This window comes from Camellia sinensis, unplaced genomic scaffold (assembly GCF_055761805.1).
Source record: "Camellia sinensis isolate YWXY unplaced genomic scaffold, ASM5576180v1 Unanchor3, whole genome shotgun sequence".
Taxonomy (NCBI): domain Eukaryota; kingdom Viridiplantae; phylum Streptophyta; class Magnoliopsida; order Ericales; family Theaceae; genus Camellia; species Camellia sinensis.
Window position 1 is genome coordinate 1,159,217 of NW_028129178.1, and position 18,344 is coordinate 1,177,560.

Consider the following 18,344-nt stretch of genomic DNA (forward strand, 5'->3'; position numbering starts at 1 on the left):
GGAAGTATTAATCCATTTATCTTTTGTAGTGTGTTCCCTCAGCCAAACTAAATTCAAACACCTTCATGTTTCATTCCTTGAAAATCAGTCCAAATAATATAGAACAATAAAATGTAAAAACCAGTTCAACAAAAAAATAAAATGTAAAAACCAATAACATAGAAGAGAAGAAAATATCTTTTACTGCTTTGATCCTTTTTAAATGGTTATAACAAAGAAATGAGCAAAGGCCTGATCTTATTTTCAAATAATAAGAACAAATTTTTAGGTTGGATGAGTAGTGAGACAAATGGACCAAACCAAAACAGATTTTTGCTTGAAAATTTTAATTTTATATAAATCAATAAAACCCAAGAAATCAAATCACATAAATCAACAACAAATCAAACTCAAGAAATCAACAATAAATCTAATAACATATCGCCCATAAAACTCAAGAAATCAAACCATTGGCTAGTTTCCATTTAACTTTTATTTTATAATTTCACATAGTTTTGATTTTAAAAATAATTTTGTATGAGATTTTGAAACTCTCATCATATTTAATTTTAAAATAATTACAATCCCACATCGAGAAAATAAAGAAAAAGTAAGTTATTTCACTTATATAAAGTGTTACAATCCTACATCGAGAAAAAAAAAGAAAAAGTGAGTTGTTTCAATTATATAAAATAAATCTCATAAATGGAGTTTTCAAGGGGAAAGCTTTAATTGAGTTTTCTTAATTTTAAACAATTAAAAAAATTCTCATTGGTTAACTTCCATTTAGCTTTTATTTTATAATCTCAAATCGAGAAGAAAAAAAGAAAGAGTGAATTGTTTCATTACATAAAATGAATCTTGTGCTTCAATTTATATAAATTATTAAAATATCTTAATTTTCAATAATTAAGAAAATCCACATTAGTTAGTTTCCATTTAACTTTTATTTTACAATTTCAAATCGGGAAAAGAAGGAAAAAGTAAATTATTTCATTTATATAAATTGAATCTTATGCTCTCATTTATATAAGTAAAAGAAATTTTTTAGTGAGAAACCTATAATCAATACCAATAATTTTTTTTATTTTTTTAATTTTAAACAATTAAGAAAATTTTCATTGGTTAGCTTCCATTTAACTTTTATTGTACAATTCCACATAGACGTTTTGATTTTAAAATTAATTTTGTATGAGATTTTAAAACTCTCATAATATTTAACTTTAAAATAATTACAATCTCAAATCGAGAAAAAAAATAAAAAAGTGAGTTGTTTCACTTATATATAATGAATCTTATACTCTAATTTAATATTATAGTATTATGCATGTTTCAGTTCAAGATTACTTAAATCTTAAAATAAAATTTAAAGGTTTTAATTAATTAATTTTGTTGTGAATTGATTGGTCGTTTGACTTAACTGATTAAGCTGAATCGTTTTCGGTTTGATTGATTCACTGATTTAATCACGTTTTTAGCTATTTTATTAAAATATATTACTTAAATTTGTTTGATTTGAAATAAACTAAGATTGACCTTATTAAAAATTAAATAACTGAGATTACTTGATTAGAAATGAACTTCCCGTCCAAACAACTGTTAAATTTTCTTTTACAATCTCACCTCAAGAAAAAGAGGAAAAAATGAGTTGTTTCACTATATAAACCTTATACTCCCATTTAACATTATAATGTTGTGTATGTTTTAGTTCACACTGTTTAACTTTTAAAATTAAAATAAAATTTAAAACCTTTAATTAATTAATTTTTGTATAAGTTGGTTGGTCCTTTGACCTAGCCGATAAGGTGAACCGTTTTCGATTTGACTAATTTATCGGTTTAATTGCGATTTTAGCGATTTTATCAAAATATATTGATTAAATTTGTTTGATTAGAAATAAATTAAATATTGACCTAATTAAAGATTAAACAACTAAGATTTCTTAATTTGAAATAAACTCCCCACCCAAACAATCGTTAACTTTTAAACAATTAATAAAATATCCATTGGTTAATTTTCATTTAATATTTATTTTATAATTTCACATTGAGAAAAGAAGGAAAAAATGAATTGTATCACTTACATAAAATGAATCTTACACTCCTACTTATATAAGAAAAATGAGAATTTTAGTGAAAAGTCTTATAATCAATATCTTATACTAATTTTTTTTTTAATTTTTTTTTAATTTTAAATAATTAAAAAAATCTTAATCGACTATCTTCTATTTAATTTTTATTTTACATAATATAAAAAAATTAAATATAATTATTATAATTTTATTAAATAATATATTATTTTATTTCATACTTACCCGAGTGATATGCCAGTATTCAATAACAAATTTGGCACCTTTAATAATGAAGCGGCGGATGTGCGCTAAGCACAGTGTCATCAAAAATTATATTGAGAATTAAATAAGTATTTTGATAAATAAAATTAATAAATTAACAAAATTAATTATTAAAAGATTTAAAATCTCAAAAGGTAGATTGTGTTTTTTATTTTTATTTTTACATATTATATTTTAAATAAATCATAAAAAATTATATTTAAGATAAATTATAAATATATCTCACCAGGTGAATTAAAATATAAATCGCCTCTTGTGGTTCTGAAAATTACATTCCAACCTTTAAGATTTTTAATTTTATAACAAATCGTCTCTTTTATCAATAATTATCAAGTCAATTAACAATTTCTAATAATGTTAGAAATATATTTTAATTAATAATTTAAGTAATTTTATTATTGTATAAAAGAACAATTATGAAATTTATTTTTTTAATTAAAATAAAAAATCCTAACAAAAAGATATTTACCATTTTTTAAATTATAAGGAATAATATATATTTTAATCAAACTTTAAATGTGTAATTATAATTTACTTTGTATTTATAATTTATTTTATTTTTTATAATGCTAGTATACTTTTGTTCGCCAAAATGTATGCTGTGGGTAACTTGAATTGCACAATACTTTAAGGCCGTTTGTGTGGGGTTACAGGCGGGATTAGGATAGTGAGGTGAGATTATTATATGGGGTGTTTGTTTTGAGAGATATGGATGAGACTTTTAATCCTTTGGTATTAATAAAGACCTTGGAAAAGAGATTGAGAAGGAAGAGGTAGAGATGGTATTAGAAAAATAGCGATGAGATTAGAATTTTTTTTATTTTTTATATATTGAGATTTTTTTTAAAATATTAATGTTTAATTTTTTATATTTTTTTATTTGTTTCATTATTTTATATAAAAATAATTTAATAATTTTTTACTATTAATTTTTTTATTAATAATCTTTTCACTATTAATCCTTTTCATTCTATCTCTGAAAATAAAACGGGGCTGTATATACAGGTGGAGTAACCCTACTTGTAGTTGGTGAGGAGGACCTCCTCAGATACCGTCAGCTTCGCTTCTACTGGCACTTCACGACAGCCTGTCCACAGCTGTACTCCATCCCCCCCACCAAAGAGTTTTTTTTCCCGCACAACACAACTAATTCCCATTTTCTCTCTCCTCTTTCCCCTCTCTCTTCCGTACACACAAATATATACGCCTTCTGTGAGGGAAAGGTTCGGAAAAATAATTAAAAGCTCATTTTTTAGTTTTCTTTTTTAAAAAAATATGTAAGAAATGATATAATTTAATTATATTTTCAAATAGCTCTAACTAGGTTAAAATAATTAGAAAAATATTAAAATTTTTAAATATTTTATTAATATTTTTATTAAATATTTTATATAGACGTGAGATTTACGCCATGTGATTTTACATCTATTAAAAATATTTGTTAAAATTATTAGTAAAATATTTAGAATTTTTAATATTAATTAAATAGTTAATTAGATAAAATATCATATTAAATTCATAAATATTTTTAATTTTTCTCTTACTATCATCAAATCAAAGCTTGTTTTGACACCATAGGTCTCATTTGTCAATTATAAATATAAATTGTTACATTACTCTTTATTTTTCTCTATATTTTTTTGTAAAAACCTTATTACAATACAGAATAACTTTTTTAGTTTATGGACTTTTTAAAATCATAACAGTTACTTATTTTTCACATATTTAAAAAAAAAAACACAAAAAATAAAAGAACTAAAAATCAACTTTTGAATCTCCTCCTCAAAACAAGCTTAATTATAAAAATAAAAAGTCAAACAATTTATCAAATCTAACTATTTTAATTAAGTTAAAATAGGTAAAAAAAAATCAAATAATTAATTAAAATAATAAAGTTCTTAAAACAAGGTCATAAGACAGACAGAAAGGGACCTATAGATAGAGAGAGAGAGAGAGAGAGAGAGAGAGAGCGAAAAATCAAATAATCAATAACGAAGTTCTTAAACAAGGTCATAGAGACAGATAGACAGAAAGAGACCTATAGATATAGAGAGAGAGAGAAGCAGAGAGAGAAAGAAAGCGAGAGTTTTCTGTTACCGAAAAGTGTCCCTCCTCGCTCCCCCACCCTCTCTATCTCTCCGCTCTCCAGATAAGAGTCTAGAGAGAGAGAGAACAAGATGATGAAGATGGTGTGTGTTGGCTGGTGGAGCCAGTGCGCATTGCGCACCAGTTCATCCCTTCTCCTCGCACGCATCCCTATGGATACTTCATCTCTTACAGCCTGTTGCAACCACTCAATTTAAGCTAGTAAATATACAGTTACTCTTTTCCTTCTAAACTCACAACCGCTCTCACTTTCTCTCTCTCTAGTTGAGCAGTGATTGATTTCCTTCCCACAATCTGAGCCCTACAACGAGTTGACTCGCCGGAGGGGCTACAATGGATCCATGTCCTTTCGTGCGCTTGACCGTAGCCAATCTCGCCCTCAAGATTCCGGTGGCTTCGAAGCCCGCTCGCTCCGTCGTACACCCCTCGTCCTCGCCGTGCTTCTGTAAAATCAGGCTCAAGAATTTCCCGCTCCAAACCGCCGTCGTTCCATGCATTCCGCCGGAGAACCAGTCCCTCGACGGCCAGACTCAGCCACCGGCGGCGACTTTCCATCTGAACAAGTCAGATCTCGACAAACTCGCCGGGAAGTCTCTCTTCGCCGGAAAGCCGTATCTCAAAATCTCGATTTATACAGGGCGTAGAGGAACCACTTGCGGTGTGAACTCCGGGAGGCGGTTGGGGAAGGTGTCGGTGCCGCTGGATCTGGCTGGAACGGAGTGTAAGCCTTGCGTGTTCTACAACGGTTGGATTTCGGTAGGCAAAGACGCGAAGCGGTCGAGCGCGCAGTTTCATCTCAATGTGAAGGCCGAGCCTGATCCGAGATTCGTGTTTCAATTCGATGGCGAGCCTGAGTGCAGTCCACAAGTATTTCAGATCCAGGGCAACATTCGCCAACCGGTATTCACATGCAAATTTAGCTTCAGAAGCAACGCCGACCGAAATCAGAGGTCCAGGTCAGTTCCTTCCCTCCTGTTACAATTTAATTTTTTTTTTCTTTTTTAAAATGCTAGATTCTTTATGTTTAATTCCACTTTGCCCTGGAATTTTCCCGGGAAACAAACGTACCTCGCAAGCGTAGACGCTTTACTACTACAAAAATTTTGTACCGTAAAGCTAATTTAGGTCTAAACTCAAATTGCATTCTGTTATTTGTATCTCTGGTATGCATAGCTTTACTCTTCAGAATCAAAAATTAAAGTTAAAGTTGCTTGTTATGTTGTAATTGAAACGCCGTTCTGTCACATTATTACAAAATCGTGAAATTTACTCCGTTGAGACTAAAGTGGATCCCTAGACTTTATTCCTGTACGTATCAGCCACTTTTCATTTTGTTAGAACAAGGTTAGATTGATTTGATTTGATACATTTGAAAACGATTGGATTTTTCACTGCTTCTGAAAAGTAAAATGTTTCACACTTTTAGTTCGAATTTCTATTCTCTGCTGTTAAATTTTCGTCAATTTTAGTTTGAATTTGGTTAGTTGAATGTCTATGTTGATTAATTTCTTCTAATGTTTTTATTTTTTGGTTGATAGATCGTTACAGTCCGACCCAGGCAGTTCAAGGGGGTGGTTGAGTTCGTTCGGAAGCGAGAGGGAGCGTCCAGGAAAGGAGCGAAAGGGATGGTCAATCACGGTCCACGATCTCTCCGGTTCACCAGTTGCCGCAGCATCGATGGTGACTCCATTTGTGGCCTCGCCCGGTTCAGACCGGGTCAGCCGGTCCAACCCGGGCTGCTGGCTCATCCTCCGCCCCAGTGACGGCACATGGAAGCCCTGGGGCCGGTTCGAGGCGTGGCGAGAGCGCGGTGCCAATGACGGCCTTGGCTACCGTTTCGAGCTCATCCCGGACAATTCCGCCGCCGGCATTGTCCTTGCCGAGTCAACTTTGAGCTCCAGCAAAGGTGGCAAGTTTGTGATCGACCTTGGTGCATCGACCAATGGGAGGTCGACACCTGGAAATTCGGCGGCATCGCCTGGGTGTAGCCCCAGGGGGAGTGGGGACTTTGGCTATGGGCTGTGGCCTTATTGTATGTACAGAGGGTTTGTGATGTCGGCAAGCGTGGAAGGAGAAGGAAGCAAGTGCAGTAAACCGGCAGTGGAGGTGAGTGTGCAACACGTGAGTTGCACGGAGGATGCAGCTGTATTTGTGGCATTGTCAGCGGCCGTTGATCTAAGCATCGATGCTTGCAAGCTTTTCTCTCAAAAGCTCAGAAAAGAACTGTGCCAGTCACATGATTTGCTCAGCTGATCATGACTTGAATGTGAATTTCTCTATCATTTTCAAAAATTTTAACCCTTTCTTTCATTATTTTGATTTTGTTTTCACTTTGCTTTTTTGTGTGGTTGGTGTTATCCATGGTTTTTTTTTTTTTTTTTTTACTAACCAGTTTTACCATAGGCTTTTTGTACATAGAAAGAGAGGGGGAAGGAGGGAGTGACAGAGCCAGCTTTGTTTTTACTTGTGTGGCTTGTGTAATTTTTAAACGTTTCTAGGTTTTTTTTTTTTTTTTTTTTTTTTCTTTTTTTGAATTGGTGTTTGTAGGAAGCTGACTCAAAAACCATGTTTGAAATTGGAGTATATGAAAGTAAAGATTGTTGTTGGTCTGGAATATCTGGGTGTTTTTTTTCTTTAATTGTTGCTTTGTTATTTTTCTCTCTGTTTCCCTGGCTTTTGGTTAAAGTGGCTTTGTATTATATCATACTAGTTTTTCGCCTCTGTTATGTCAGGGTTATGTTCATAATTATTTATATATATATGATCTGTGATTGTTATTTTTATTTTTTTGTTTTTTGCACAAAGGAAAATGAATATAATAAATACAATATATTTTTAATTAATTATTTTATGTTTGTTTTTATTTAAAATTTTAAAATAATATACGGACAAAATTTATAGCAAAAAATTAAGGAAAAAATTATGTCTAACTTTTTTTGTTTATTTATATAAATACTTAAAAAAATAAATCTAAAAAAAGGTAGTTTATAAATATTATAAATTAAGGAGACATTTAAACACAAGTCTTAATTTATAAATTTATATTTTATTAAATTTTAATTAAGATTTTTTATACCTTCAAATTTTATTAAATTTTTAATAATTGAAGTTGTATTTCAAATAAATGATTGTTCATCATTTATAATTATTTATAAAGGAACATGATAATTTGACATTTATTTTGATTTTTAAAATTTTAAAATGTTAACCTTTAAATTGAAAAAACTAAAAAAAAAAAAAAAAAATTGTGCCAAATTTTTTTTTTTAAATAGAAAAAATGGAATTGTTTTTGTGTAAAACTGAAAAATTTTGTATCTATAAAGGAGTATGATGATAGAACATTGACATGCAAAATTGAAAAAAAAAAATTTAAATGAAAAAATTGATAATATTCACAATTTTAAAACCGAAAAAAATTGATAATGTTCTCAGTTTTATTGGATATTTGAATCAAACCAATAAGTAGAAGGACAAAAACGTTTAGGCAGAGTTTGGCAAGTTAAAAAAAGTCAAAAAAGTTACTCAAAAAGTTAAAAAGTTATCACTATTCACCAGAAGTCAACAAGTACGGCGGCACAATTCTCAATCCTAATTTTTCCTTACACACTAATTTATACAATTTTTTAATACACATTTTTTTCATAAAAAGTCAAAAAGTTAACCCAAAAAATCATATTTTTTTCCTCAACGTTTTAGTCTAAAAAGTCAAAAAGTACACTTATTTATGACATCCCAAACAATCCCTTAATCCCATACTCTATTTTTCTTACCGGTTAGTAAAACAATTATCTGGAATATTATTATGCAAAATTGATAATGTTCTTGATTTTAAAAATTGAGAAAAACTGCTAATATCCTTAGTTTTACTAAATAAAACTTATTGATTTAAAAAATCTCAGATAAGATCTGAACTATCATAACATTTATAAACAGGACTTTTAGGTAATTAATTCTAAATTAAGTAAAAAAAAATGTGGTTAGCAATTATGCTTACATAAATTTACTATAATTTTAATTTCAAATTTAAAATTAAAAAAAAAACTATTTTAAAAACATTTAACTAGTACCAAATAGAATTTTCTTAACAAAAAGAAAAGTTATAAAATTTTGTTGTAAATTTTCAAATGTCTATTGTTAACCATTCTATTCAATTTGCTTGTTTGTTTACTTGCTTGCTTTGGGAGTTTTGATCTTTGATCTTTACTTCACATCCATCGTATTATTTTATTTATTTTTCTTCTTCTTGCTTATTTTTGCACCTTATAATGCATATCCAAGTGTATTAGTAAAAATATCATACACTTAAAATGCGCAAAATTACAATATATAAAAGGGAAGAAAAGAAGTAAGTAATTGTCCAAAACTAAAACTACTTTAAAAAAAATAAAAAAATAAAAACAAAAATAAAATTATTTGAAATAGAAAATGATTTATTTATTTATTAATTAATTAATTTTTAAAAATAAAACTTTTAAAGAAAACAAAGAAAACTATATAAAAAAAAGTACATAAATTAAACATAAAATATAATAAAAAATAAATAAATTATAGGATTTTCAAGAGGTGAGACTCACAAACAAATTTTGTAAAATCTTGTCTATTCATATATATTTTTTGTGTATATTTTTTGTACTTTTAATCCAAGAATAACATTGAAATAGTTTGCACTTCTTGCATTAGATCCATTTAATAGCTTTAGTAAATACAGATGTAATAAAGTTCATAACACAAAATACAAACAATTGTGAGACAATATCTAAAAAAAATGAAAGCAAAGTTCAATGATGATGTAGAATCACACTTGACGTTTTAATTGGAGGTATAACCAGATAAATTGTCATAGAAGAGGAAGACAACATTTATTTTTCATCACAATAATTACATATCTCAATATATAATTTTAATGTCTCTCACTTAGGGATGGCAATTTGAAACCGACCTGACAGGAGCTCGATTCCCCGACCCTTATTTAAACGGTTTTTTCCCGAAAAATACCCCCGATGGGCCGGCTATGGTATTCAAAAATGAATCCCTGATCATTCAAACGAGGGACGGTGATACCTTCCCTAGCCCTGGGCCCGTCCCGTCTCCGACCTTGTCCCCGTACCTGTTTACCCCAGATATGAAATTACCATTGTAGCCCTCTCTCTCTCTTGATCGGTCGTTCATCCTTCACTACCGACGTCGCTCATCTCTTATCGCCGGCGTCTTCCTGCTCCAGACTCAGTCACCGGCTCTCTCTCTCTCTCTATCACCGTCGATCTCCACCGTCCCTCCATCGTCAAAGTTCTGTCGTTTCTGTTGCCTCACCAATGCTGGCGTGAGATCTTCGTCCATCTGGGTTTTCTCATTTATAGACAAACCCACCGACATTGAAGAACAAGTTTCCATCGACATTGAGAAACATAAATGGATATAGATTGTTCTGGTCACTGGTGCCCATCAATCTCAATCTCTCTCTCTCTCTCTCTATATATATATATATATATATATATATATATATATATGTAAGATTTGAGCTCGGATCTGTTGTTGATAAAGATGAAGAAAATGATGATCTGTTGAATGTGTTAGATTTGTTTTTTATTTTTTACATTTGTGCTCAGATCTATTCGATCTGTTGAATATATACGTTAAATCTAGTGTATGGGTGTGTTGTTGATGATAATGATAATGAACAGATATGATTTGGCGATGATGTTGTTGTTGTTGATGATAAATATATATGCTCAGATCTGTTGTTGTTGTTTTTTATTTTTTTTTATTTTGACCGAAGAATTTTCGGGGATCGGGAACCCAATCCCCGTTGGGGCTGGGGGTGGTGATAGGCTCCCTGTTGGGGATCAGGACTGGGAGACAGCGAAATTTCTACCATTAGGAATCGGGGACGGGGAGTGTGATCCCGACCTGAGCCCGCCCCATTGCCATCCCTATTCTTACTCTTCCAGACTTCCAATTCTCTATCAACATTAGAATGAATGCATGAAAAAAAAAAAAAAAGAACATTTGAGAAGACAAAGAGATGTGGTTTAAGACTTTTCAATTACTGAATTCTATTAATTAATAGTTATTAATGGTCAGGTTTCTAATATTTGTTAGCTCTTAAAGCTAAGTTCCTTGGTTTCATTTATATCTACTTGATAATTTGAGAGTGGACACATGTCAAGTTTTTACACAAATACTTGACACATTTTTTGAGCATTATTAATGAAATGCAGTTTAATTTTTTTTTTCACAATTGCAACCTATATTTTTTAATAAGAATTTATATTTGTTTTAGATTTTTTTAATATACAAATTATTTTTTACAGTGTAATTTTTCTCTTTTTTTTTCCTCGCAACTGCAACATGTTATTTTTTAATAACAATTTATATTTGTTTTAGATTTTTTTAATATATTAATTATTTTTTAAAGATTTTAATTAAATGCGCAGTATAATTTTTTTTTCACAATTGCAACTTGTTATTTTTTAATAAGAACTTATATTTCTTTTAGATATTTTTTTAATATGTAAATTATTTTTTTTTAGATTTTAATGAAATGGACAGTGTAATTTTTTTTTCACAATTGCAACATGTTATTTTTAATAAAAATTTATATTTGTTTTAGATTTTTTTTAACATACAAATTTTTTTTTTGCAGTGTAATTTTTTTCTCTCTTTTTTTTTTCACAATTGCAACTTGCTATTTTTTAATAAAATATTATATTTGTTTTAGATATTTTTTAATATACAAATTATTTTTTTAGATTTTTTATAAAAATAATTTAACAAATCCATCATTAACCATAATGTATGGGAGCAGTTGAAAATGGTGCGATAGTAGGTATGAGAGAAGTCAAAAAGGCTTGTGTGTTGAGAGAAATCAATAAATGTTGAGATTTTTTTTAAATAAAAAAATAAAAAAATTAAGATTGAGATATTAAAATTCTTACAAAATTTGTGAGTTAAAAATTTTATTTTTCTTATATAATATATAAATATGAATGAGAAACTTTTTGAGGCGATTACATAAATTAAGCATGATAACTTCACGGATTTTCTTTTAAAAGTGGTGGGGTTGTTGGAGGGATTGGGTTATAAGGGATTTTTTCGTGCACGCAAGGTTTGAAAACTGGCATTTTTTGAGATAATTAAATTGGCTTTTGATTAATTAATGGGATTAATGTGGATGATAGCTGTAATGCTCTTATATGTGGTTTGTTTTCATTTATTAGTTGGCATTGAATTTTTCTTGGTTAAGTCTGGGAAGTAGAGCCTATTAATTATAATGTTGTATGTAAATTAACTAACTTTTAATTAATTTTATTTATTAGAGTAATCAAATGAATATATTATTTATATGTGTGGTATCAAGAAGTATCCTATGTTCTCAAAATATGGGCTTAATGTACGTCACGGATGATATATTTCTTGTGATTTGAGATAAACAATTCTTGACCAAGGAATAATGTACCAAATCTAAATCTTATAGATATTAGTTTTTTGGTATTGATTCTGATTTTATTTTGATAATTTAAATTATTTATATGTAAGGTTTGTCGAGCATATCATTTATGAAAAAAATCAAATTTGTTATTCATTCATATATAATGATCAGATCCTGATCATTTAAAAATAATTATTGACGTTATGTTAATCGTTTATTTTTAAAAAAATAAATGTGTTCTTATAAGAGTATCTCCAACACTTACTATTTTTTTAATCAAATTTGGATAAAATTTTTATCTGATATCAAGCATTCGAACGGAAAATTTTGAATTTTTATCAAAGTACCGGTCAACTGGAATGACGATCAGGGGGATGTTCGGCCAGTCAATCGGGAAGTATAAATTGCCCAAATTCTAAAATAGACCTTCTATAGTAAATTGTAAGGAAGTGGATGTCCAAGGGATTTGGGATACCTACTGTGCACCCAGCACAGCAGATGTTGTGTGGCCCTATAGACTAATTTCGGAGTCCGTTTTGATAATCCGGACCGTTCACATTTTAGAGTAAATCGATTAGAACATACCTGCAAAAATTAAGTTAATCGGATATCGTTAACCCTTTCATCCACTCACATTTGTATTTATTTTAATAGTTTAAATCACAATATCATTTATTTTTGAAGATATAAATATGAGTGGATGAAAGGGTTAACGATATCCGATTAACTTAATTTTTTATATATATGTTCTACTTGATGTACTCTAAAATGTGAACGGTTCGTATTATTAAAACGAATCCCAAAATAAGTCTATAAGACCGCACAATAATGCATCTTGTGTTGGGTGCACAGCAGGCACCCCAACTCCATGTTCGAGGGGACAACTGGCTGGTCGTCCAGTGCTCTTGCATACCTGCAAAATTAACGGCTATTTACAGTAATTTGATGAAAGGTTCTAGACATCCTCAATTTGATGAAAAATTTAAGACATCGTCAATTTGACACTGGTTTGATGTAAACGTTGGAATATCAAAACTGAATTTTTTCATCAAATTTAAATTTGATAAAAGAAAAAAGTAAGCATTGGAGACGCTCTAATTGATTGCAGATGTTTAATCAATTTAATTTTTTATATAAATTACAATAAATCGTATGAATAATTTAAATTATTAAAAATGAGAACTCACATCAACATCCTATGTCCCTTAAATACTATGTTTATAGGCGAGTTAACTAAAGCATTAACAATATATATTTATTAGAAGAAACAAGTAAGTTACTGTAATTAAATTTAAATATTAATGTGTCAACAATTCAATAGGTGATCACCATATACATAACACAACACTATTTTTAAGGGGATGCAGCATGAATGAGTTGGTGGGCGCGTGCGTAACGGATTGGAACCCATTTTTTTATGATTTTGGTATCAGTAGCAAGTTGGCAACAACGGCTTTGAGAGGAGAGGGGACCCCAAAACGTACAATTAGCTAGGCATTATCTATCTGGTATCTTTTTCGATGTCCCCAAAAAAAATAAAAAATCATCTATCTGGTATGGAATTAATACAACACAAACAAGCAAAGCAAAGCAAAGCAAAGCGGAGCGGAGCTGGGCGGTCGAGTCAATAATGACAAATAATAATAGTAGTAGTAGTAGAAGTGAAGACTGTTATAAGTTAGGATAGTGATAGATATGCTTAAAAAACAGAATTACTTTTATTCATTGAGTTCAAAGTACATAAATAGGAAAAATTATTAAATAATTTTAGAATATTATGTGGTCATATTTTAAATTAATTACTAATTACTTAACTTTATGTTATTCCCTCATCTCTAACATAAATCGTGGGTTCTTACCCCTCTTTACCAATCAAAACCTTATGAAATACCGCGTGTCCATATTCCGAGAATATTAAATAATCATCCAATAAATAGGAGAGTACAAGAAGGCTATAGCACTAAAGTAGGAACAAACTAACAGTTAGCAGAAATCAAAGGAACTAACTCAACAACTACTTAGATACTGGCATAAACTAGACAAATTGAAACAAACTTCTAAAGACTAGGACAATAAACAAACAACCTTTATTTAGCCTAAACTGTAACAAAAACTAGGTCGTATGTGATTTTATGGTGGCAGTGAGACTATAACAATCCTTATTTTTCCTTAGTCGTATTCATGAGAATTTACATGATTTAGTCTTGTTAAGCTTGCATATGCAGACTTCGATTTGTTTTGCTTAAGTAAAGGTTCCTGTCTTGTTTTGTGTTGTTATGTTTTGTTTAAGTATAAGATTCATGCTCTATTCCTAGCTTTGTGTGTTGAACCTAAGCTATCTACCTTTGTTATCTCATACCTAGGTCACATCTTTGAATGTCTTACACCTAGGCTGTTGAGCATCAACACCTAGGATCATCTTGAAACCATCTTGGTTGACCTCCACCTTCACCTTGGCATCTTGGCCGAGACGTGCATCATCTAAGCCAAGGTGTGTATCATCTAGGCATTCAAGATCTTTGATCCTTGAACCTTGTAGCCTTGTTGTGCACCTTAGCCAATATCTAACAATCTTGTTCTTTGACCTGTACAACCTAGGCCGACGTGTGTCTCACCTAGGCCAAGTGTTATTCCTACTAGCCAAGATTAGGGAAACCTTACTTGTCTGAAGCTTATGTTTTGATCCAGGATCTTTGCCTTGTCAGAGTGCCCATGCCACTTTACTTGTTTACACTTCGACCTACTCTTGTCTTTTCACTGTAGCACATTTTCGAGGAGATTGATCAGATGATGCCATGTGTCCCAATAGTGGGTTTAAGTTAGTTAGCAGTTGTGAAACCCATATCATTTGTCATATCTTTGTCTTGAAAAGAGAGAAGCTCTAGGAAGAAGAATGAGGTCTTAGAGTGAGAACTAGATTTCCAAGCTTGATTTTCATACCTTGAACCATTTGATTTATGATTTGAGATTAGATTCTTGATCTACTCTTGTTGCTCTATGTTAATCTGATCACATTGCATGATCTAACATGATTCATGAGCCATGCATTCATTTAAAGTTTTGTTTTAGAGAGAGAAAGTGATGTTCTTGAAACAAAACCATGTTTTGAACCAAAAGTTTGTATCAAGTTCCATATTTTTGTATTTATTTTCTTGAAATCTTCAAGTATGGGTACCCAGGTCCATGTTTTTGAATTCATATCATGATATCTTAGATTTTGAATAAGAAGTTATGAATTTTAGCATTCATGTTCTTCAAGAGGAAACCTAGATTTTCGGACTTCACTATTTCCGTAAGTGTGGTCACAGAGACCACTCTTGTCCAAACCTCACACCTAGGCCAAGCATTGCACCTCACATTGGCTTATTTTGCATGATAACTTGCACCTTAGTCTATCTTGCATGCACACCTAGGCCGACCACTGTACACATTTGCTGGCACGTTGTAACATCTCGACCAATGAGACCATATCTTGGCCAAGGGGTGTGGAACCTCGGCCAAGACCTCCTAAGTTCACTCAATTAGGCCATTTTGGCCCAGCTAATCTCTGTGCATCCATTCCAAGACTTGGTTTGTAACTAGCATGCTTTTCCAAGAAGAAAAACATTGATTTAACTTCCAACACATGTTTTGCTTTGTCTTGAATTGGTTTTGGAAAGAAGTGCTGAAATCTATTTCACTCATTTGAAGCTTGTTTTGAGAGTGCATTGCATAACCATCTTTGAGCATCCATTCTTGTCTTTTTGAAGTGCATTCAATGGAGTTACTATGTGATTGTAGGTGTTGGATCTTTGCCTTAATCCCCTCGACTGAAGAGTTATTGTGAGTGGTATTTTTAATAAAGTTATGTTGTAATGTTTTGATAAAAGCTTTGTTTTGTTTTGGAAAAGTATTTGATCAAGTTTGAATGATTATGCCTTAGTTTTTATGTCAAGTATTATGTTTGTTTTGATGACATTCTTGAAAGGTCCTTAGTGCTAGGGGGCTTTAATGCAACTAGTACCATTGTTTGAGATATCTCCCTTGCCACCGACGGGTGGGCTTGTCTAATCGATTTTGGGTGGGTTGTTCCCTCGTTTTGTCAATGAATGTCAACCCTTGTATTATGTAGATGTTAGTAAGCATCCCTTGAAGCTTTGAAAGACTTTGATTGATGGACTTGGTTCATCTCTTGTTTTGTTACAAGTTATGATATGTATTGTTTTGGAAAAATCTCGGATATCATTCATTCAAACTTTTATTACTTATATCATTTACTAAGTTTTCAGTTCACCCCTCTGCCTTATATATATGTAGGTGATGAGCAAGAAGGTGATGTCGCCTAAACTTTGTTGGAAGATGTGTTTTTTCATGCTTTTGTGTTCATATTGAAGATTATGCTTCTTAGCTTCATAATTCATTTCTTTTGTATGTTTTGTCCTGAGAAGGCTTTTGATCAAGATGCAATATAAACTTTACTTTTTTTTTGTATTGAAATTGTAAAATCACGTTAAGATGTATGCCATTCCATTTAATCTATGCATGCAATGACCCCAAAATGCATATCATGATTATATTAATTTAATTATGTGTTTAAATTTTAATGGTGATATGTGTCACGTGTGATTTGAATATTAATTATGTGTTTTGTAAGAGTTTTGAATCCATATCTGTTCATCGTAGAAAAATATGTTCTGAATCCTGCTAAAATTTGAAAGTGAAGGCCGTAAAGGCGACAAAAACCGAAATTGATTACTTTATTGTGATCAGTATAATTTTTAGAGTCTATTGTGAAATTTAATTAAAAATTGATTCAGATCGAATTAATTAGATTAAATTCAATTAAACTAAGCTCTAATTATTTAATTTAAGCTTTGATTAACTAAGTCAACCTAATTGAGCCTAATTCACATCAGTACAATTAAGTTTAGCTTAATCTAAATTACAGTTTAATGATTTAATTAAGTATATGAGTAGTGAAATTTAATTCAATGAAATTTATTGCTTATAATTAATTAGAGCTTAGAGGCAATTAGAGATTAATTAAGCTTCCTAAACCTATTCATCAATTTAAGTAGAAAAGAAGAAGTTAGTGGGTTTTGTTGGGGAATATACAACTAGAGAGAGAGTTCTTGAGAGAGAGCTCAAGAAAGAAAGAAAAGAAGAGCAAAAAGAAGAACATAGAAGAAGAAAAGCTTTGATCTCCACCAATTCATCAACTTAAGGTAGGAATTCTCTTCGAATTTCTTGAATTTGACTTATTATACTCATGAACCATGGAATCCAAGTTTAATTAAGAAGAATTTAAGTTAATTGGTGGCTTTATGGAGTAAGTTGAAGCAAAATATATGTATGAACAAGATAAGAAATAAAGTGTAAGAATTAGTTTAAGAACATGACATGCATGGCATATTTCATGGAAATTTCCTTCATACATTAGAGTTCTTGCATGATTCATGAAAATTAGAGAGAACTTCCATGATATTGAAGTTTGAATTCATAGTATACATGTTTTGTAATTTTCCATTTTAATTAAAGTTTTGATTTTTGTTTAAAGATATCTATGATGAATTCAAGATGTTTTTGAAAGGTTTTGGGTCTTGACATAGATGAGATTGAAGTTAATGTTACAAAAATTGGGTTTCAAAACTTAAACAGATTTTCGAATTTGAGAAGACCCAGAACTGCACATGTGACTTGGAGCTTGCACGTGTGGAAATCAGAATAGATTGAAGCTTGCTTTCTACTTTAATTGCACGTGCGGTGGCAGTTTCGTATGTACAGTCAGTACTCCCGCACATGCAGATTTCAAGATGGTTCCGGTTTTGTTTTCGCTCCGTTTTTCCACCTTCTTGACCTCTGTTTACATGGATTTTACATGTATTTGCATTCATATGCATATCATAGACATAATAGAAAATAAAGAACAAAAAGCTATAATCGAATGAATTGGCAACAAATAGAAACCGAATAAGTATAAGTACCGAGCTGAATAAAATGACTGAATGACATGAATGTAATTAAGTTGATGTGCTTGAATTTGTTCGTTTAGGTCGGATGCCGCATCTTCAGCATGTGTTTCAGGGAGCCCACTGTGAGTAACACTGTTGTAAAGCTATGTTCAATCATAATTATTTTCTGATTAATTAAATGTATTGTTTTCTAAAGTAATACTGTTTACTAATTGAATGATTGTCCTATTTTCGAAACTGTACTCGTGACATCCTTAGCATATTACTATTGTCATTGCTATTGTTATCGCTATTGTTACAGAGATCTCTGTCAGTTCTAATACTTGGAACTATTGTTTATTGTATTGAGGGCCATCAATTGATTGTTCGGTCTTTAAGACCTATTGAATTATTTTGCTATTAAATGTACCAGGTATGACTATTATGAATCTAAATGATTGAACGCTACGAGATACTAATTGAGAAAATGATCTATTAAAGAACCGATTGTTTCAATTATTGTAAGGACATCATTCATAACCCCTTT

At 30.8% G+C, this 18,344-nt stretch overlaps 1 protein-coding gene across 2 annotated transcripts; it reads left to right on the forward strand.

The window, feature by feature from the left end:
* The first annotated feature begins 4,250 nt into the window (after positions 1–4,250).
* On the forward strand, positions 4,251–7,052 carry LOC145788701 (uncharacterized). 2 transcript variants are annotated; one of them, XM_082912287.1, is made up of 2 exons: positions 4,251–5,394; positions 5,977–7,052. In XM_082912287.1, the coding sequence occupies exons 1-2, from the start codon at positions 4,772–4,774 to the stop codon at positions 6,689–6,691; spliced, it is 1,338 nt and encodes a 445-aa protein (XP_082768413.1). In that variant the 5' UTR covers positions 4,251–4,771; the 3' UTR covers positions 6,692–7,052. The 2 variants fall into 2 exon arrangements, with proteins under 2 accessions (XP_082768413.1, XP_082768414.1); XM_082912288.1 differs by having other exon boundaries at positions 4,397–5,388.
* The last annotated feature ends 11,292 nt before the right edge of the window (positions 7,053–18,344 follow it).